At 39.2% G+C, this 23,238-nt stretch overlaps 1 protein-coding gene across 4 annotated transcripts in view; it reads left to right on the top strand.

The window, feature by feature from the left end:
* Positions 1-23,238, top strand: part of ATAD2B (ATPase family AAA domain containing 2B) — a 221,521-nt gene that overhangs the window by 102,243 nt on the left and 96,040 nt on the right. For all 4 annotated transcript variants that reach the window (XM_002710061.5, XM_070069369.1, XM_070069368.1 and 1 more), the window contains exons 14-17: positions 4,843-5,002; positions 13,148-13,238; positions 18,375-18,686; positions 21,366-21,501. In XM_002710061.5, coding sequence (XP_002710107.1) covers positions 4,843-5,002; positions 13,148-13,238; positions 18,375-18,686; positions 21,366-21,501 — 699 coding nt within the window. The remainder of the gene's footprint in view (positions 1-4,842; positions 5,003-13,147; positions 13,239-18,374; positions 18,687-21,365; positions 21,502-23,238) is intronic.

Below are 23,238 nucleotides of genomic sequence, written 5' to 3' on the forward strand. Positions count from 1 at the left end.
GGTATACTATCAGAGAGCTGGATGTAAAGTCGAGCAGCTGGAACTTGAACCAGTGCTCACATGGGATGCAGGCACTGCACACAGTGGTCTAGCCCACTGTGCTACTGTTCTGGCCCCATATTACTATTTTTTAAAATGTTGGATTCAAGTTGCTAATATTTAAAAAAATTATCATCTATGATTATGAGACATTGATGAGTCTATATCACTGATATGTAGTTTTTATTTTTATTATTTTTAAAGATTTATTTATGTGAAGGGGAGGGGGAATAGGAGAGAGAGAAATCTTTTTTTTTTTTTTTTGAGATTTATTTTTATTTAAAAAAGTTACAAAGAGATTTAGACAGAGAGAGAGAGAGGTCTTCCATCTGAGGGATCACTCCCCAAATGGCGGCAGTGGCTGGAGCTGAGCCCATCCGAAGCCAGGAGCTAGGAGGTTCTTCTGGATCTCCCATGTGTGTGCAGGGGACTTGGGCCATTCTCCACTGCTTTCCCAGGTGTATTAGCAGGGAGCTGGATTGGAAGTGGAGCAGCCAGGACTTGAATTGGCACCCAGATGGGATGCTGTGCTGCAGGCCAGGACTTTAATCCATTCTGCCACAGCCTGGCCCTAGAGATATCTTCTGTCTGCTGGTTCACACCCCAAATGGCCACAATGATCAGGACTGGTCTATGCCAAAGTCAGGAGCCCAGAGCTCCATTTGGGTCTCCCACGTGAGTAGCAGGGGTCCAAATTCTCATGCCACCCTCTGCTGCTTTCCCAGGTGGATCAGAAGCAGAGTAGCTGGGACTCTAGTTGGTGCTTTGACATGGAATTCTGACATTGAAAGCAACAGTTTAGCTTGTTGTACCACAACACTGGCCCCTATTCTTACTTTATTTATTATTTTAAAGATTTATTTGAAAGTCGGAGTTACATGCACACACACATACACACACACAGAGAGAGAGAGGGAGGGAGAGAGGTCTTTCATCTGCTGGTTCACTCCCGGCTGCAACGGCCAGAGCTGTACCCATCCTAAGCCAGGAGCCAGGAGCTTCCTCTGGGTCTCCCACATGGGCGCAGGGGCCCTAGGACTTGGGCCATCTTCTACTACTTTCCCAGGCCATAGCAGAGAGCTGAATCAGAAGTGGAGCAGCCGGGTCTCGAACCTGTGCCCATATGGGATGCCAGTGCTTCAGGCCAGGGCATTAACCCGCTGTGCCGCTCCCCTCTCCATTGTTAATTTTTTTTTTTTTTTTTTTTGACAGGCAGAGTGGACAGTGAGAGAGAGAGACAGAGAGAAAGGTCTTCCTTTGCTGTTGGTTCACCCTCCAATGACCGCCGCGGCCGGCGAGCTGCGGCCAACGCACCGCGCTGATCCGATGGCAGGAGCCAGGTGCTTCTCCTGGTCTCCCATGGGGTGCAGGGCCCAAGCACTTGGGCCATCCTCCACTGCACTCCCTGGCCACAGCAGAGAGCTGGCCTGGAAGAGGGGCAACCGGGACAGAATCCGGCGCCCTGACCGGGACTAGAACCCGGTGTGCCGGCGCCGCAAGGCAGAGGATTAGCCTAGTGAGCCGCGGCGCCAGCCTCCATTGTTACTTTTAAAAAAAGTATTTATTTATTTGAAAGGCAGAGCGAGAGTGAGAGTGAGAGAGAGAGAGAAACTATATCTGTTGGGAGAGTTGCGGGTGGGAGGGAATCTATGGGGGTGGGGGGCGGGGGAAAGCCACTGTAATCCAAAAGCTGTACTTTGGAAATTTATATTTATTAAATAAAAGTTAAAAAAAAGAAAATATATCTGCAATAGCCAGGGCTAGCCCCGCTGAAGCCAGGAATATGGAACTCCATCCAGGTCTCCCATGTTGTTGGGAAGGACCTGAGTACTTGAGCCGTCAACTGCCGCCTGCCAGGCTGTCATTAACAGGAAGCTGGATTGTAAGTTTGGGATAGCCAGGACCTGAACCAGGCTCTCTAATAAGGGATTTAGGCTACCCAACTGGTGGTTTACTCTACTGGGCCACAATGCTCACCCCTGTAGTTACTTTTAAAGTGGCTGCATCTGAGTTTGGAACCAAGTGATTTTGATTTGAGGGGATACATAGATGAGATATATACCCTCCTCTCCTATTTTCTGAAAGTGTTTGGTGTTTGTTTAGTGTTTAACCCAGGTTTGCGTCCTGTCCCATTCCCAATTTCAGCTTCCTAATAGTACAGACTTTGGGAGGCAGCAGATGATGGCTCAAGTTGTTGGGTCTCTGCCACCCACCCACATGGGAGACCTGGATTGAGTTCTTGGCTCCTGGCATCTGCCTGGCTGCTCCTGGCACTGGGGCACTGAACCAGCAGAAGGGAGCTCTTTCTCTTATCTCTCTCTCTGTCTCTGTCTCTCTGTCTTTATGCCTCTCAAATAAATAAAATAGTTCTAAAAGTATAAATCTGTTAGGAAACAAAACATAGGGAAGAATCTTTGTTTCTTGTATATGAGTTTCCTGGCAGCTTTTTTGGTAAGACCCAAAAACTAAAAATAACCCAGATGGCAGTCACTGTGTGAATTAATAAACAAATTTTAGTAAATCCACCTAATATAATATTACTTAATATTAAAAAGGAATAAGCTATATGAAACCAATAATGTCAGTGACTCTTTGAAAAAAAATTATGCTGAATGCATGAATCTGCAATAAAAGAGACTACTTACTGTATGGTTCTTTGTGTATTAAAGTTTAGGTACTGCCGATAACCTTTAATGATAACTCAGGTCAGTGGTTGAATGGGATGGGGTCAAGGAAGCTAAGAGGGCAGTAGGCTGGGTTACAAAAGAGTTTGTAGAAGTACATGATGATGTGGTATTTATTTTGGTTATGGTCATGGTTTCACAGGTACACACATACTTAAAAAATTTATCAAATTGTGTACTTCCAATATATGTATGTCAATTTTATCTTCGTAAAACTTGATGTAAGAAATTTTGTTGGCACCTAGTCTTATTTGTGAATATGAGTATAAAAATCCTAAACAAGTTACTAGCATGTGATATCCAGGAATGTATAAAAAGGATAATTATTTTGACCAAATTTATTGTATTGAAATATACAATGTTTATTTACCATGAGAGAAGTCAATTAATGTTAACTCATCACATTATCATATTAGAGGAAAGTCATATAGTCATCTTGATGGTTGTGGAAGAAATGTTTGATAAAATTCACCATTGAGTCATGGTAAAATTTTTCATCTCAAAGAACAAACACTATTAAGCTGTTTTCCCTAAAGATGTATAAAGAAAGCATCTATAACAGACATACTTAATGTTGAGATATGAAAATGTTTTATATGGAGAAGGCAACTGCTGCTGTGAACCGTTCTATAGATCCTGATCAGTATAGTCTGGCATAACAAAGATGGTATTTTATTGTAGGGAAAAATTATACTGTTATTTGTAGATGATTCAATTATCTATGTAGAAATTCCAAAGCAATCTATTGACAAATGGTAGCAAGATTAGACTAATCAATATAAAAACAAATCTTGTATTTCCCTGTGATTTTATAAAAATGAGATTATTGTCTCACCAAAAAAAAAAAAAAAAGGATGTTACTATGAATAAATATAAGAGATTCCATGTTATATCTATGCAGAAAATATAAACATTTGTTTGAGAAACACCAAGTTCATGATTTGGAAGGTTTAATATTTTCAAGTTGTCTTTTCTTCCTCATTAATCAGTAGATCACCTGCTGCCTCCCAGGGTATGCATTACTAGGCATCTGGAATCAGGAGTGTTGTTGGGATTTGAACCTAGGCACTCCAGTGTGGGATGTGGGCGTCTCAAACAGAGTTTTAACTACTGTGTCAAATGCCTACCCTGAGGCACACCATTTTACATTTCCACCAAGTTGTGTAAGAGTGTTCCAGTTTCTCTTTACCTTCATAAATGCTAATTATGTCTCATTATAGTCATCCTAGTGGGTTTAAAGTGGTATCTCATTTCATTTTGTTTGCATATGCCTAATGTAATATTATGTTCTTTGTTTCTGTTCTTTGGAAGTATGTGGATTTGAATAGTTTACTTTTTGTAATCACTATTTGAGAGGCAGATAGATAGATAGATAGATAGATACTGGGAGATCCCCTGTATGATGGTTTACTGCCTAAGTGCCCACAAAATCTGGGACTGGGTCATGCTGAAGCCAGGAGTTGGGAACTCAGTCCAGGTCTCCGACGTGGGTGGCAGGGATCTAACCACCTGTGCCATCATCTGCTGCTTCCCAGGTGCTCATCATAAGAAGCTGGAATTGGATGTGGAGCCGGGACTCAGACCCAGGCATTCCGATATGGAATGTGGGTGTCCCAGCGTGCACCCTCAGGGATGGGCCAAATGCCTGCACATCTTTTTTTTCTTTTTTTTTTTTACTTGATTATTTGTATTTATATTGTTGTTGTAATAGTTTTATATATTCTGCTCTCTAGACCCTTATCAACTATTTTGATTTGCAAATATTTTTTCCTTTATGTTGTCTTTTTACTTTCTTGAAAGTGTTCTTTGAAGCAGAAAATTTTTTATTTTGATGAGATCCATTTTATATTTTCTTCTCTCTCTCTGTCTCTCCTTCCTCCCTCCCATTCTCTCTTTAGGTTGCTGTCTATAAGATTCTGGTGTTTTGTTTTTTTTTTTTAACATTTTCTAGAATACTTTCTGTAAATGATTTTTTGTATTATGATGTCTTCATGCTACTTTATGCTATTTTATAGCATTTAAGACTGATAAAAGTTATTGTGAACAGCCATGTTTACTATGTCTTTTTTCTTTCCTTTCTTTTTAAAATTTTCAATTTTGCATGAAAATTTTCTTTCAGCTCCATAGTCTCCACTCTCCTTGCCCTTATGGATGGATTAGATAATAGGGGTGAAATTGTTGTTATTGGTGCTACAAACAGACTTGATTCCATAGATCCTGCACTCAGGAGACCTGGTCGTTTTGACAGAGAATTCCTTTTCAATTTGCCTGATCAGAAGGTGAGAATCTTTGTTTTCGGTACATTGTGATTTATATATAATTCAAGTATAAACTATACTATGACAGTGATATTTTATGAATTTTCATTGTTCAGATTTTGTGCTTTATGGGATATCTTAGTTAATACTTTAAAAACTTTCTATAATCATTAAACAGCGTAATCTTTTTCTATTGACAGTTATCAGAAAGTTTATGATGTTTAGAAAGTAGGAGGGAAACTCTTGATTACATTACTATGGTTACCTACTCTTTCCTTTATTTCTCCAGAGTGTGGCGATTGTCTTGTATGGGAGGAAATATGTCTATAGTTAGCTTAGGTAGATTTGTTTTTATAAAAATAATGTTTTTACAGACTATTGGTGGGTTTATGAATGAGGACCTCCAATTTTCACAGAAATGACCGTGTCACATTTAGTTAAAAGCAGAAACTTTATTCCTTATGATATAAATATTTTAAAAGAATACAATATATAAAATTCTTGTTTCCTAATTCTATTTGAAATTTTTAAAAAGATTTTAAAATATTTATTTAATTGAAGTGCAGAGAAAGAGAGAGAGAGAGATGTTGAGATATTCTGTCCAGTGGTTTACTGCCCAAATATTTACAATAGCCAGGGCTGGTACTGCCCAAATGTTTACAATGCCGGTAACCAGGAACTCCATCTGGGTCTCCTAGGTGGGTGGCAGGACTCAAGTACTCAAAATTATCATCTACTGCCCCCAGGGAGCATTAGCAGGAAGCTGGATTGGAAGCAGAGTAGTCGGGGGACTTCAACCAGGCTCTCCAATATGGAATACAATTACCCCAAGCAGTGGCTTAACTTGCTGTGTCAAAACATCTGTCCCTAAAATTTATATTGTTATTCTTACTCTGACTTGTTCAATGTTCGGCTCTTCATTGGGAATGGTAGTTTAACAGGGAGATATGTATGCAGAGGAGGTACTATATGTGAATATATATATATATTTATTTATTTTAAAGATTTATTCATATATTTGAAAGTCAGAGTTACACAGAGAGAGGAGAGGCAGAGAGAGAGAGGTCGGTCCTCCATCTGCTGGTTCACTCCCCAATTGGCTGCAATGGCCAGAGCTGTGCCGATCCAAAGCCAGGAACCAGGAGCTTCTTCTGGGTCTCCCACATGGATACAGAGGCCCAAGGACTTGGGCCATCCTCTACTACTTCCCCAGGCCATAGCAGAGAGTTAGATCAGAAATGGAGCAGCCGGGACTCGAACTGGTGCCCATATGGGATACTGGCATGACAGGTGGTGGCTTTACCTGCTACACCACAGTGCTGGCACCTGTGAATATATATTGTTTTATGGCTTTGATCTTTGGTCTCTGTGTAAAATGCCTTATTTGCACACAAAAAGGTAAAAAAACTCTGTGATTCAGATTGTACAGAAAACAATACAGAAAAGAAGGTTCCTGTGTGTAGAACATTTAATACTTAAATTTGACATTAATCTCCATAGTCACCAGTAATTGACTCAGATTTGGATTGACAATCCAATTTACAGCCTCTTAACTTGCACTGGGTTTACCTTGCTTTGTTAGGACAGGAAATGTAGCATATACAGCATCATTTTCATTGCATAAGTGTATCTTCCAAGAATTTACCAGTGCGTGGAAAAATTTAATTGTAAGAGACAGGACTGAAGAGAGTAAAGTCTGCTTCTGCATAAGGAAGCATTACCTATCCTGTTTGTGACGTCTGACACACACAGAAAGCTGTCAAAGCATAACTTTTAGATTCTCCCAGTACATGGGAATGTGCCAAGTTTTAAGAGACACAGCCAATGTTCATTTTAGCATGAGAAAGTCATTTCCTTGATTTTCCAGTTGTCTTTTGTATTGTCCTTGTTGAGGAGGGTCTCTGTGGCCATCACAGTCTTCACAGACAAGCACAGTACACACAGATTGGGAGTTTAATAGTAAATAAGGTCCAGAACAGCAGAGTGTGAAAAACTGTGTCATATGTTAAGTCAAATCAGATGACAGGAAGCTGACCCTTGTTTAGCATTATAGGTCGTGGTGAATCTGGTGAGAGTAGTTTCATTAGTGATGGGTATAAAAGCTTAACTGAAGTAGAGTTAATCTGAAAGAAAAAGAAAGAATTGGAGGCTGTGGACATAAGTTTTTCTTTTTCTTCTTTTTAAAAAGATTTATCTATTTGAAGGATAGAGTTACAGAGAGGGAGAAACAGAGAGAGGAACCTATCTTCCATCTGCTGTTTCACTCCCCAGATAGCTGCAACGGCCAGGAACTGGGCCAGCTGGATACCAGAGATCTGGAGCACAATCTGGGTCTCTCACGTTGGTGTCTGGATTCCAGAGATCTGGAGCACAATCTGGGTCTCTCACGTTGGTGGCAGAGGCCCAAGCCCTTAGGCTGTTTTCCACTGCTTTCCCAGGCCATTAGTGAGGAGCTGGTTCAGAAGTGGAGTAGCCAGGTCCTTAACTTGCTGCACCACAATGCCGACCCCTACACAAGTTTTTCAGAGTTTTGCAGCAAAGATTTGAGGTGTTAAGAATTGGGGTGGACATGGAAACAAGCTTTGTTTTTTAACAGCTGGGAGAAATTATTTTTGATGAAGTTGAAGGATGTCCTTCATAGGGGAAGAGTAAATAGGATTATTGTGTGAGTGGTGAGAATAACTTTAGATAGGAGGTGTTTAATTTATCTGTGATAACTGGAGGAAGACAGAATATATGGGTGCACATGCTGCTAGGTGGATAGATTTTATGTGGGAATGTGTGGAATTTTTTTGACTGCTTCAGTTTTGTCAGTGAATTAGGAAGCAAGATCACATTTATGTTGTTAATTCAAAGTGGTATCTGTCAGCCTCATATTAGTCTTGTGGCTTCAGTAATAGAATATATCATGACTTTTGCCATTTGAGCAATTAAAATATTAATAAAAGCAAGTTTTAGTTCTAATTTTTAATAATTTTGTTAACTTTATTGGCATAAAATAGTATATAGCTTCTGAATGTAGTAATGCTTCTTAATTTCTTTTGTTTTTTTTTTCCTTTGTCATCATCATTGTTATAAATGTTATATGCATATTATGAATTATAAAAAATGAGGGGCTTGGATGTATCTTTGACTCTTAGTAGAAAATATTTTCTATGAGAAAGCATTTGGCTTCTTACTGTGTATGTCATAGAGAGGAACATGCATAGTGGATTTCTTTAGAGTAGTTGATTCTTTATTCTTTGTCTTGTTTTTAATATGATAAAAGAAGAGTGATTCTGATTGGATTATATAGCAAAGGAGCATGTCACTTCAGTGTTTTAAAGATCTGACAGTAACTTGCTGACATTAGATAACTTCATTTCTCCAAACATTTAGTTGCTTAATAAATTTGCTTTTTTATAAAGTGAAAGAATAAGAATAGATTTTTTTTTTGTGGCAAGTGCTTAGCCTGGCAGTTAAGATATTGGTTAAGATGCATATGTCACACATCAGAGCACCTACATTCAATTCCTGACTCTGGTTCCTGACCTCAGTTTTTAATTTCAGCTTCCTAATAATACAGACCCTGAGAGACAGAGGTAATGCCTCCAGTAATTGGGTTCCTGCCACTCATGAGAGACCTGCATTGAGTTCCTGGCTTTGGCCTTGGCTGTTGTAGGCAGTAGGAGAGTGAATCAGTATATGGAGTGCTCTCTCTCTTTCTCTTTCTATCTGTTTCTGAAATAAATAAAAATGAAAAGAAATAGATCTTTTTGGAGATACATTCCAGTTTAAAACTTCCTGATGTGTTTTTGATTTTAAGAGTCTTTTAATGAGCAGTACTCATACTGCTAATGAAGTCTGTAGATACTCTTTTTTTTTTTTTTTTTGACAGGCAGAGTTAGACAGTGAGAGAGAGAGACAGAAAGAGAGAAAGGTCTTCCTTCCATTGGTTCATCCCCCAAAATGGCTGCTACGGCTGGCGCGCTGCGCTGATCCAAAGCCAGGAGCCAGGTGCTTCCTCCTGGTCTCCCATGCGGGTGCAGGGCCCAAGTACTTGGGCCATCCTCCACTACCTTCCCGGGCCACAGCAGAGAGCTGGAAGAGGAGCAACTGGGACAGAATCTGGCACCCCAACTGGGACTAGAACCTGGGGTGCCAGCGATGCAGGTGGAGGATTAGCCTAGTGAGCTGCGGCACTGGCCAGTCTGTATATATTCTTAATGTCATCTTACATAATACATGTGCTGTAAGGATGGAAGTGCTTTTGCATTTTGATTTGACCTATATTTAGGATTCATTCAGTCAGATACTTCAAGTTGGAAGAAAGTTAAGTGCTATATCATTACTTTTCTTGGCAGCTCTGTGCCTAGTTTAGGACACGGAGTTGGGGATCAACATTGTAGTGCAGCATGTTAAATCATTGCCTATGACCTCAGCATCCCATGAGTGCCAGTTCAAGTCCCAGCTGTTCTGCTTCCAATCCAGCTCCCTGCTAATGTACCTGGGAAACCAGTGGAAGATGACTCAAGTGCTTGGGCCCCTGCCACTCACATGAGAGACAGGTTGGTGAAGCTCTTGGCTCTTAGCTTTGACCTGGCACAGTCCTGGCCATTGTGGCCATTTGGGGAGTCAACCAGTGGACAAACAATCTCTTTCTCTCTGTGTAACTCTGACTTACAAATATATAAATAAATCTTAAAAAGAAGAACAAAACTTGGATTTGAAATGGTAGCTATTTCCAGGTTTTGTTAACTTTTTGTAAGGATTTATCTTGAAAACTTTGTTGTTTTTATTTTGGTGCTGTACTCCAAATTCTTCCCCAAGACAGCAAGATATTATCATCTTGGTTATAATTTCCTTGTTTTAAAAAAAATTTTTTTTTCAGGAAGCAGGATTGAGAAAACAGGCATATTCAACTTCTTAACACATTTTTATGTATTTCTACAATAAAGAAATTATTTTCATTTTATTTGAAATCCAGAAAGAGAAAGAGAGAGATCTTGTATCCACTGGTTCAATTCCCACATGCCAGCAACAACCAGGGCTAAGCTAGGCCAAAGCCAGGAGGCTGGAACTCAATTTGGGTCTCCCATGTGTCTGACAGGAACCTCAGTACATGAGCCATCACTTCTGCCTCTTAGGTTACACATTAACAGAAAGCTGGATAGGAAGTGCAGGAGTCACCACTAGAGCTAGGCACTCTTATATGGGATGTGGGCATCCCAAAAGGCAATTAACTGCTTCAAATGCCGGCTCCATATTCGTGTTTTTTTTTTTTTTTTTTTTTTTTTTTTTTTTTTTTAACAGGCAGAATGGACAGTGAGAGAGAGAGACAGAGAGAAAGGTCTTCCTTTGCCGTTGGTTCACCTTCCAATGGCCGCCGCGGCCGGCGCGCTGCGGCCGGCGCACCGCGCTGATCCGATGGCAGGAGCCAGGTGCTTTTCCTGGTCTCCCATGGGGTGTAGGGCCCAAGCACCTGGGCCATCCTCCACTGCACTCCCTGGTCACAGCAGAGAGCTGGCCTGGAAGAGGGGCAACTGGGACAGAATCCAGCGTCCCAACCGGGACTAGAACCCGGTATGCCGGCGCCGCTAGGCGGAGGATTAGCTAGTGAGCTGCGGCGCCGGCCTCATATTCAGTTTTTAAAAGATATTTTTTATTTCCCCCCAAAAAGGCAAGTCTGAAAAAAAATTCAGATCTGACTCTTGCTGCTGTTAGTATCAGCTGATTATGTATTCTTATATGTCAGTGTTTTTTTTTTTTTTTAAGATTTATTTATTTATTTACTTGAAAAGTAGAGTCACACGCACATACAGAGAGGGGGAAAGAGAGAGAAAGCAAGCAAGCAGGCTCTTTCATCCACTTATTCACTCTCCAGATGGCTGCAAAAGCATGGCTGTGATGCAGCTAAGAGCCTGGAACTCTACCCAAGCCTCCCACTGGGTAGCAGGGGCCCAAGCTCCCCTGCTTAGCTAGGTGCATTAGCAGGGAGCTGGATCAGAAGCAAAGCAGCCTGGATTTGCACTGGCACTCTGACGTGGGATGCTGGTATCACAAGCTGCAGCTTAACCTGTTGTGCCACACACCAGCCCCTGTGTTGGTGTTTCATTTTTACTGTTTTGAAAAATAAATTTTTTTGTTTTTTATTTATTTTTAAATATTTATTTTATTTATTTGAAAGAGTTACAAAGCAAGGTCTTCCATCTGCTGGTTCATTCCCCAAATGGCTGCAGCTTGGCGAGTGAACCAGCAGATGGAAGACCTCTTTCTCTCTCTGCCTCTCCTCTCTCTGTGTAACTCTGACTTTCAAATTAAAAAAAAAAAAAAAAAAAAAAGATGCTGCTTGGGGCCGGTGCCGCGGCTCACTAGGCTAATCCTCTGCCTTGTGGCGCTGGCACACCGGGTTTTAGTCCCGGTTGGGGCGCTGGATTCTGTCCCAGTTGCCCCTCTTCCAGGCCAGCTCTCTGCTGTGGCCCGGGAGTGCAGTGGAGGATGGCCCAAGTACTTGGGCCCTGCACCCCATGGGAGACCAGGATAAGTACCTGGCTCCTGCCTTCGGATCAGTGCGGTGCGCCGTCCGCAGCGTGCTCGCCGCAGCAGCCATTGGAGGGTGAACCAACGGCAAAGGAAGACCTTTCTCTCTCTCTCTCTCTCACTGTCCACTCTGCCTGTCAAAAAAAAAAAAAAAAAAAAAAGATGCTGCTTAGGATTCCCATATCTTTTTTTTTTATTTGGCAGGTTGAGTTATAGACAGTGAGAGAGACAGAGAGAAAGGTCTTCCCTCCTTGGTTCACCCCCCAAATGGCCGCTACGGCTGGCGCTGCGCCAATCTGAAGCCAGGAGCCAGGTGCATTTTCCTGGTCTCCCATGCAGGTGCAGGCGCCCAAGCACCTGGGCCATCTTCCACTGCCCTCCTGAGCCACAGCAGAGAACTGGACTGGAAGAAGAGCAACCAGGACCAGAACCCGGCGCCTATATGGGATGCCGGCATTGCAGGCGGAGGATTAGCCAAGTGAGCCATGGCGCTGGCCCCGTCATATCTTGTATTGGAGCACTTAGATTTGAGTCCTGGCTTTGGCTCCCAATTCAGACTTCCTGCTGATGACACACCCTGGGAGGCAGCAGGTCATGGCTTGAGTGGTTGGGTTCCTGCTACCCACTTGGGAGTCCTGGACTGAATTCCAGGCTCCTGACTTTGGCCTACTCTGGTCTTGTTCATTGAGGGCATTTGGGAAGTAAACCAGCAGACGGGAGTGCTGCCTGTTTTTAAATCTCTGTCTCTCTCTCTGCCTTTCAACTGAATTAAAAAGTGTAAAGGAAGTTTTTGATTGTGCTATATAGTCAGATTTAAGCTATAGATTGCTATTTTGGGAAAAAAAAAACAGGGTACAATTGTTTTTAAAATTATTTGTCATATTGCTCATTATCATTCAAATACTTTGTACAGATGATAGACCTAAAAGTTCTGTAAAATTTAAATGTAAAGTTTGTTTGAAAGTTATACTTATTAAAATACACCAGGATTTCTTGTTCATATGTTTCATATGGTAAAAATGATATGGTGGAAAACTTAGTTTTGAATTCTGGTCCTGGATGAGTTAATTATTTTGTACTTTTTTTTTTTTTTTTTTGACAGGCAGAGTTAGACAGTGAGAGAGAGAGACAGAGAGAAAGGTCTTCCCTCCGTTGGTTCACTCCCCTAATGGCCGCCACAGCCTGCGCTGTGCGGATCCAAAGCCAGGAGCTGGGTGCTTCCTCCCAGTCTCCCATGCGGGTGCAGGGACCCAAGCACTTGGGCCATCCTCCTCTGCCCTCCTGGGCCACAGCAGAGAGCTGGACTGGAAGAGGAGCAACCGCGACTAGTACCCAGCGCCCCAACCAGGACGAGAACCCCGGGATGCAGGCGGAGAATTAGCCAAGTGAGCCACGGCGCTGGCCAGTGATCTTGTACTATTAATCAAGTTTCTAACCCTGGAGGGAAAATTAATAGCCTTCCTTTGGTTCAGAGATAAGATTTGTAATGCGTAACTCACAGGCTGACTGAGAATCAGAGTCAATATGGTTGTTATTCGGATATCTTTTAAAATAAGCAATTGTTTTTCTGGTGCATTCTTAGTAAAAATTTGTTCCAGCTTATACATTTTAGGTTTTGATGATACTTATCTATACTTTTCTTCTCAGGCAAGAAAACACATCTTACAGATCCATACCAGGGACTGGAATCCAAAATTGTCTGATGCTTTTTTAGGTGAATTGGCCGAAAAATGTGTTGGTGAGTGCTATTAGAATTCTTGGATTGTTGTCGTTTGTTCTGTTCACCCTCTCTTTCCCCTTATGTTTGGAATGTGAATGAGTATAGTTATGTCTTTATGTGTGCAACTGATTGTTCTGCCTTTATATTTAAAACTTACTTTATAATATTTCACTTAAAGCCTGAACACTGCCATTAAGTGTTTGATAAATAAATCTCAGTGGTAACTTGCTTCCTTGAGTGCTGGGTATCCATAATAGTACTGCAATATCTCCTTTTAGAAATTGTTCCCTCTCAGAAATTTTACTAGGAAAAAAAGATTAAATTTGAAAGAGAAAGCTCCATGTCAAAGTCCGGACTGTAGTCATTTACTTTTCAGATTTCACAGTAGGCTCATCATCTTCATTCCTGTGCTCTAAAAAGAAGTTGGGTGGGAGGGGTCTTCAAAGAAGAATTAAATGGAATTTGGTAATATTTTCCAAATTATGAAGCTATCCAATTTAATATTAAGTTCTTCACAGAGTGGAAGATCTTTCTTCAGAGTGAATGAATGCTACTATCCTCAAAGGATGTGGTGAGAGAGCACTTACATATACAGGTGGTCATACATAAGAGACAGAATTCAGAGTTTTGATTCTAATTAGGTCTGAAATACAAAGTGGTACAATACTAAGGAACTTCGTATACACACAGATGTTTTTCCTTCATTCTTCTTCCCTCTTTTATCTGTTTTCCTCTCATTCTCTCAAGAAAAATTATATATATATATAATTTATATATATATAATCTTTCTCCCAAATAAGTCCACTAACAATAGTCTACTTGGGAAAACGTGAAAGTTACCAAAACCAAAAAGAACAGCTTAGCTGAAAAATAATTGTGATCCACCATCAGATAATGAAAACTTAAACAGAACCTTAGTCCATTCAGTTAGCTACATCCGAATTATCCTCTTCATCCACAGGGACCTCCATCTCCGAAGCAGCATCCCTCAGCTTTTGAACCACAAAGACCTCGACATCTTCTGGTGAGGAGAAAACGTATATATCTCCAGCACTACTACAGTTTAAGCTTTGCCTGGTATAAGAAAGCATGCGCCAAACCCATTTCATGTAAATTTGGCTTGACCTTTGCAAAGCCTTGTGCTGCTTTTTGGGAGAGGGTGGTATTTGGTAAAATATCCAGTCTTTTCCCTTTTATAATTTGATCCCTTTGATTTATGATAGTATTGTACTAGAGTTCAGATCAGACTGGAAAATTTTGGTAGGTTTTTCTGTGAATTTGTCACAGAACAATCTTTAAGTAAAATAAAACAGAAGTCTTCGAGTCATTTTGGAAATTCCCTAAGAGATAGGTATTCTGAAATTACTTACTATTATCCTATTTACCATCTGAAATTTTATACACTCTGTGTTTAATTCTTCATTCTGAATATTAGGATCTTAGTTTTGTTTTGCATTTCCAAAGATCAGTACTTCCCACTTTTCCAAATGACCTATTTTAACTTTTAGTCACTTTTTTAAGGTTTTAAATTTTCACGACAATCTTTTACAGGACTGAAAAACTTTTCTTGTCTCCCCCTCTGCCCCCACAGAGTGGAGATATGTGTACTACAGAATCTGCTTCTATACCATTTCCTTCCTGGATAGTGACATGAAAATCCATTATAACTAAATGATTTCTGGTTTTGGTTTTGACGTTTATTCCATTTAAGAAACTAGTTCACATCTTAAAAAAATATACCAAATGCAGGTCTTCAAACAGGAATGAAATAACAATAAATTTTACCTCCATTATGAACTCATCAGTTTAAGTATCCCTACCATGTTTTAACATGTATGCATTTAGTTCAGTAGGATTTACACATAACAAAAATTTGTGCAGTCTTCACAAACAACTACAAAGATAGCTGACCTCTTCTTAGAGGTTATGGGTTTGGTAACTTTTATCTTGAGATTAGATCCCCAAGCACTTGAAAGAGTTTTCCATGCAAAGGCATGTGACTTTTAAGTAGTGAGAAACTTCTGAACATACATTGGTATGAAGAACACTTCGTACCAGTTATAGAGCTTATGATTAATGAAGAGTTCAACCCTGTGTTCCATTTTCAGTGAGAGGGCTAAAGCAATGAAAATGTAGCAGTGAAGTATCTGTCTTGTAGAGCTTGATGTTGTGCTTAAAACAAAAGATATGAAATATTATGACCTTTTTTTATTCTAACCTTTTTAACAACTGTATTTTCATCTTCATAAAATTATCTGAAGAGTAGTATTCAAGAATGCTGTCTCTTTTTTATCTAGATATTTGTATCGAGCAGTGTTAAGAATTATGATGATAGAATTGGTTTGATTATCAAAAAGATGTTTGTACTTTAACATCAACTTTTAACTCTTAAAAGTCTATAGGATATTTCAGTGTTACTAGAATGACCATGTCATTTATTTTCTAAATTAAGGCCCTTTTGACAGGAGAAAGTTATATTATTATGATAGGATAAAAAGCTTAATTAAGACAAGTATAGCATATTTAGTCACTCTTATGATGTACTTTTAATTCTGTTTTTAGAGTCCAGTGAAGGAAGTGTGTTAAGTCAGTAGTTCCCAATTTTTGTCTATATCAGAATCAGTTCTAAAGCTTTCTCAAAATACACATATATGATTTAACTCACCAGAGATTCTAGTTCACTATGTTTACTGTCAGACTTGCGAATCTAAAATATAATTTTCAATTATTTATTCAGATTAATATTTAAGAACAACAAATTTAAATCACTAATTCTTACTTGTAAGCAAATGTAAAGGAGATACTTTCTTTTATGACCTGTTGGTTATGATAATCCATGTGAAAATTTACTTAATTAAATTGGGTCTATTATTGTTAACAAACTTTTTAATTATGTGGAATAAATTAGGTAAAAACTAACAGTACATTACTATTATATAATTAATGTGTTATGGCAGATATAAATGTTATAACATTTACTATAGAAAATGCTGTTAGTTGCTATTAGTTTTTTTGTTTTGCCTTAATTCTGAGTTTTTTTTTTCTCCACTTAGGTATTTGCACTTAAAATAGGACCATATAGTATATTTATAGTATGTTTACTAATTGTATACATACTGTTAAAGAAGGAAAGAAAACAGGGTTAATATTGTTTGAAGATGGTAGTTTATCCTTTACCTCCTCTGATATGGAGGACAGAATTCATTTGCTTTAATCAAATTCTTGTATTAATTTGTTAACTATATAGTTTTAAGTAGGTATCCTGTACTCATTTTGTCAGACTTATTTAACAAATGTGTATGAAAAGGTAAAGATTATTTTTTCAGGTTCATTAATTGAGAAATATAAAATAAAATGAGAGACTAGTAATAAATCTGGTTATATTGAAAAATTATTTGAGAGGGAGATTATCATGGGACAGTGTTTGTGCTTAATTTGCTTATAGTTTTCTGAGTGACATTTTCACAGGTCAGACTGAGCTTTCCCTTACTTTGAGTAAGATTTCCTTTGTAATAACCATTTTTATTTCAGTATTTATGTGTATTGTAAGGTCATTGTGAGCTATCAAAAGATAAACTTGACAATGCTGCTTGAGAAATATAAAGTGTAGTGTTCTATAACTAGTTCGAATGGTTCCCCCTACTGGCATAACTGATAAAGGTGATCAAATCGAAGTTTAATTGCTTATATAAAAGCCAACAACATATAGCTAGTTTGAGTTTTTCTTCCTTTTTGTGATGAAGATTGTACAGTTCATGTGTTTTTGTATGTATGTATTTGTTGCTAAGATGAGTAAAATGACTTAAGAGTCCTGGGGGCATGCTCTGTTGTTGAGCTGCATAATCTGTTCAGTAAGGGTATACCCTGTGTTGGTATAGCCCTTTGAATTACATTGTCAGTCATCCTAAGCTATATGGAGCATCAGTGGAGTTTTTATTTTAAACATTCTTATTTCCTTTGGAACTATCAGAGATGAATTACAATTTTAAATTATAATATTTGGGGTAATTGGTTGTTAACTTATTAGAAAGTTACACTTAGAATTGGTATGAAAATAGTTCTGTTTTTGAAGTTTCTGCTTATTCTATATGTGTTTGGAAGTTAATAATATTTGACAAGATAACATGTTAACATAATGAGCACTAAATTAATGGAGAATATTGATGAAAAATTGAAATGAAACTAAGATTTTTTAGAAGATTTATTTATTTGAAAGAGAGATACAGAGAGAGGTAGAGACAGAGAGAGAGAGAGAGAGAGAGATGTCTTCCATCAGCTGGTTCACTCCCCAAATGGCTGTAATGGCTGGAGTTGAGCTGATCTGAAGCCAGGAACCAGGAGTTTCTTCCAGGTCTCCCACTTGGGTGCAGAGGCCCAAGGACTTGGGCCATTCTCTGCTACTTTTCCAGGTGCATTAGCAGGAAGCTGGAAGGGAAGAGGAGCAGCTGGAACTTGAACTGGTGCTGCAGGCTGGGACTTTAACCTGCTGCGTCACAGCACCAGTCCCAAACTTTAATTTTTTTAAAGTTGTATTTACTTAAAAGGCAGAGTTAGAGAGAGAGATAAAACTTCCATCTACTCGTTCACTCCCCAAATGGCTGCAATGGCCAGAGCTATGTCAGGCTGAAGTGAGGAACCAGGAACTCTATCTGGGTCTTCTATGTGGGTGCCAGGGGCCTTAGAACTTGGGCCATTTTCTGCTGCTCTTCTAGGCACATTAGCAGGGAGCTGGATCACAAGTGGAGCAGCTGGGACTCCAGCTGGTGCCCATATGGGATGCTAGCACTGCAGGCAGTGGCTTGACCCCGCTTTATCACAATGCCAGCCCCAAACCTTTCCTAAAAAATTTGTGCCCTGTAATCAGTGATTTTCATGTGCAGTTATGGTTTGTTTTGTTTTAATATCATCAGTTTATTTTTGTTAAGTTAAAATATTGAAAATATTTTTAGTCTTATTAAGTTTTTAACCCTTATTTTAATAAAATAAATTTTAGCCCTATTAAAAATTGGTCAGTTCTCATTTTGCTAATAAAATTGCATGTAATTACTGATTTGGTATTTATTATTTTAGATAAAGTTGTATGTATTTACAAAGCACTGTTGGTACTTGGAAGAATGAACTGAGCGTTGTTATTCTCTTCCTTTTGTGTATTAGGCTACTGTGGAGCTGACATCAAGGCCCTGTGCACTGAAGCTGCTCTGATTGCCCTCCGGAGACGTTACCCACAGATCTATGCCAGCAGCCATAAACTGCAACTGGATGTGTCCTCCATTGTGCTCAGCGCCCAAGACTTCTACCATGCAATGCAGAATATTGTGCCTGCTTCCCAACGTGCTGTGATGTCTTCAGGACATGCCCTGTCCCCCATCATAAGGCCCCTGCTAGAAAGAAGCTTCAACAACATCCTAGCAGTCTTGCAAAAAGTGTTTCCTCATGCTGAAATTAGCCAGAGTGACAAAAAGGAAGGTACTATAAACTACTTTTTTGTATTGTTAAACTGAAACAAATACAGGCATGGATAAGTAGAATTTTCTCATAAGATTCTGTGTCACTCTTTTCTGTTTGCTATGAATATATAAAGTATATTTATTTCTCTCACTACTGTATGGTCTAGGCCTGGCGTGTGTTGGTTGCCTAGTGAATGTTTGTAAAATGAATGAATGAATGTTTACTTGAGACATTCTGATCTTCTTAATTTAGGAATATTATTATCTTTAGAAAGTTGACTATAATCATAATGGCTTACATTTATTTTTTATAAAGCCCTTATATAAATTGTAATTTATTAATGCTCATAATTAAGTTAGGTGCTCTCATTATATAGAGGAGAAAATTGGGGGACTTAGGATGATAATTTCCCTTATTTGCAATCACTCAGTAAGTTCTGGGGCCTGCTCAAATGCAGGGAGCCCATACTCGTAACGTATGTTGCTGCCTTTCTGGATTCAACTCATCAATACATTTTGTTGTTGCTGATGGAGAGCACTCTGTACTATGCTGTGCTGATTGTAATATAAACTATTGATAAGCAAGTAAATTAGAACCAGGTTGTGTATGGTCTTGAATTCTATCAAGCCTCAAGATTGTAATTTGGATTTAAAATTAAAAACAGAAACAGAAAGCTACCTTTAAAAGCATCATTCATTTTCAGCAAAAAATAAAAAATTTAGGGATGGGCATCATTACATAGGTGTTGCTGTTATTATAAATATATTTCTTAGAAACTTTCCTTTTTTAAGAATAGACTTGTATGAAATACCACATAGAGGGGGCTGGCGCTGTGGCTCACTTGGTTAATCCTATGCCTGAAGCGCCGGCATCCCATATGCGTGCCGGGTTCTAGTCCCTGTTGCTCCTCTTCCAGTCCAGCTCTCTGCTGTGACCTGGGAGGGCAGTGGAGGATGGCCCAATTGCTTGGGCCCCTGCACCTGCATGAGAGACCAGGAGGAAGCACCTGGCTCCTGGCTTCAGATTGGCGCAGCGCTGGCCGAAGCAGCCATTTGAGGGGTGAACCAACGAAATGATCTTTCTGTCTCTTTCTCTCACTGTCTATAACTCTACCTGTCAAATAAAAAAAAAAAAAAAAGAAAAAGAAAAAGAAATACCACATAGAGGGGTGGGTGTTGTGGTGTAATGGGTTAAGCTGAGACTTGGGACACCTACATCCCATTTCAGAGGCTGATTTGCTTCAGATCCAGCTCTTTGCTAATGTGTCTGGGAAGGCAGCAGATGCTGGCTCAAATACTTGGGTTCCTCTCATTTGCATGAGTGACCCAAATGGCACTGTTGGCTCCTAGGTTCATCCTGGTCCCACCCTGATTGTTATAGGCATTTGAGGAATGAATTAGTGGATGGAAGATCTCTTTCCCTCTGTCACTCTGTCACTCTGCCTTTCAAATAAATATCTCTTCTCAGGGCATCATTTGCTGTTGCATGGTGAGTGCATTACCAGGAAACTGGAGCCAGAAGTGGAACCATTGTGTTTGACTTAAAAGATGAGGGTCAATTTGTTCCTTGTTGGTTGTCTATGAAGCAACTTAGATTCATCTACCCTGTTAATTAAATCAAATATGAAATGGATTGGTTTGGGTTAAAATTACTTCCAGAGTTTCTTAGTTAAGTAGATAAGATTTTATGAGTGTGGCATTTCTTTTCCAGACTTGTTTGAGTCAATGAAGTCTCCCAAATTATATACATGACACTTTCAGTAGATAGTTTTTTTTTTTTTTAAGAAAGATTTATTGTATTTATTTGAAAGAGTTAGAGAGAGAGAGAGAGAGAGAGAGAGAGAGAGAGGTCTTCATCTGCTGGTTCACACTCCAGCCAGCCACAACGGCCAGAGCTGAGCTGATCTAGAGTCAGGAGCCAGGAGCTTCTTCCAGGTCTCCCACACTGGTGCAGGATCCAAAGCAAAATGGGCCATCCGCCACTGCTTTCCCATGCTATAGCAGAGAGCTGGATTGGAAAAGGAGCAACCAGGACTCAAAACTGGTGCCCATGTGGGATGCCAGCACTGTAGGCTGGGGCTTTAACATGCTGCACCACAGCGCCTTCCTCCAATTGATATTTCTTGAAGGTAAAAGAATTATCCGGCCAGTGTTGTGGCATAGTGGGTAAACTCACTGCCTATGATGCTGGCATACCACATGGGTGCTGGTTTGTGTCTTGGCTGTTCTACTTCTGATCCAGCTTCCTCCTAATGGCCTGAGAAAGCCACTAGGAGAAAGCCATTAAGGTGTTTGGGCCCCTGCTATCCATGCAGGAGATCTGGTTGAAGTTCCTGATTCCTAGCTTAAGTCTGGCCCAGAGCTGCCCTTTGCTGCCATCTGGAGAGTGAATTAGCTGATGGAAGATCTCTCTCTGCTCTCCTTATTTGTCTATAACTCAGACTTTCAAAACAGGTGCATAAAATATCTTAAAAATAAAGGTAAAAGAATTATATTATTCCATTAATAGATTATTCAAAATGCTGTAGTTTGTCAGTTTGCCTGATCAATCTGTATTATTTGTTAGTTGATTACTTAATTAATGTCATCTGATTTTTCACCCAATTTTCCTTAGCTATGGTAGGACACCAGAATTAAATTACTTTGTAAGCCTCGTAACCTTTTTGTTGTATGTCTATGTGTGTTTTTATTTTAACAGATATAGAAACTCTAATTTTAGATGATAGTGAAGATGAGAATGCTTTATCAATTTTTGAGACTAGTTGTCACTCAGGATCACCAAAGAAACAGTCGTCAGCTGCTGCTATACATAAATCCTACCTTCATTTTACAATGTAAGTAATTTATATTTAATTTCTCTGAATTTAGATAGATTTTTTGCTACTTTACAGGTAGAATTATAGTAAATTTTTACTTATAGCTGTAACATTTAGGCCTTTACTTTTCTGTTGTTCAAACATAGTTCTGGAAATATTTTACTAATGTACCTTTTTTGGGTAGAAATTCTTAGTTTACTGGTCAATTACTTAGATTTTTTTATTCCCTCTAGGTAGGAGAATCTTATCTGCTAGTTTTTTTTTTTTGTAATATTTTGTGTTTTGTGGTGGAGATGGGGAAGGGATTGCCCTTAGAAAGTTGACCCATAAGCTTCAACTTTATTTTTTATTTGAATTAAAATGGATAGAAATGAAATACCGTGATCTAGAGTACTTTAATTTGTAATAAGTTTCAGATAATAATTTAGGGACTCTAATACTGCTAAATAGATTTTGGATTAGAAATTGCTCAATAATTAAACAAGTAACTTTTTTGATTCTCTAAAATCTTATTAGTTCATGCTTTTGTTATTTGGATTTTATGGTTTTCCTATTTACATTTACCTTTTTACTATCTGTATTAAAGCAGCTTTGGGCACTATAATGGATAAACACTTTCAGTGCAAATGTGACTTAAAGAGATCAGATAGTTTTCAAATATTAACAGCATTATTACTTGCATTTACATAATTAGCACCATAGTTCAAGGACCATAAAGCTCCAGTCAGGTATGTCTAATAGCACTTCTATTAGAAGAGGCTTGATTGTGTGTACTTTTAAGTAATTTTAGAGATTTTGAACAAATTTAAGTCTTCAACTTGAAGTTCCCACATGTAGATTTTAGTGAAATGTTGATTTGATTATTTGATTATTGCAAATTAATTTCTTGTTTTGCCTTTTTTTTTTCTTTGACAGGCAGAGTGGACAGTGAGAGAGAGAGACAGAGAGAAAGGTTTTCCTTTTGCCGTTGGTTCACCCTCCAATGGCTGCCGCGGCTGGCGCACCGCGCTGATCTGATGGCAGGAGCCAGGTACTTCTCCTGGTCTCCCATGGGGTGCAGGGCCCAAGTACTTGGGCCATCCTCCACTGCCTTCCCTGGCCACAGCAGAGAGCTGGCCTGGAAGAGGGGCAACCGGGACAGAATCCGGCGCCCCGACCGGGACTAGAACCCGGTGTGCCGGCACCGCAAGGCGGAGGATTAGCCTAGTGAGCCATGGCACCGGCCTTGTTTTGCATTTTTTAAAATGAGGCTAAATTACTTACATCTGCTCCTTCCTGTCCACACTCCCCCCACCATCATGCATTCTTTTATAGCAAGCTCTTCTGTTAGAATGTTTTTTCTTCTCTGAATCTTTTTCTTTATGCTCTCAGGAAAGTTTTTATAATCTATTCCAGCATTTTATGGATCTATTTTTATTGATAGTTATGGAACAGCCAAATTTTCTTTTGTGTGGGTATGTGTGTAGGTATGTGTGTGGTGTTTGTTTATATATTTTTTGGTTATTTGGATGTGAATTGTGTTAGAAACTATTAACAAAATGGATGCAACTGGAGATCATTATGCCTAATGAAATAAGCCAGACCCAAAAAGACAAATATTATGTTTTTTTGATTTGTGGTAACTAATATATAGAATACAAAAAATAATATATATCTGTGAATAAAATTGACATCTTAAGATTTGATTATTGTTTATAGCCCTTATCTATACTCTTGTAGAACAATGGTCTTTATACTTTGTAATTGTTGAATTCT

Source organism: Oryctolagus cuniculus, chromosome 2 (assembly GCF_964237555.1).
Source record: "Oryctolagus cuniculus chromosome 2, mOryCun1.1, whole genome shotgun sequence".
Classification (NCBI taxonomy): Eukaryota; Metazoa; Chordata; class Mammalia; order Lagomorpha; family Leporidae; genus Oryctolagus; species Oryctolagus cuniculus.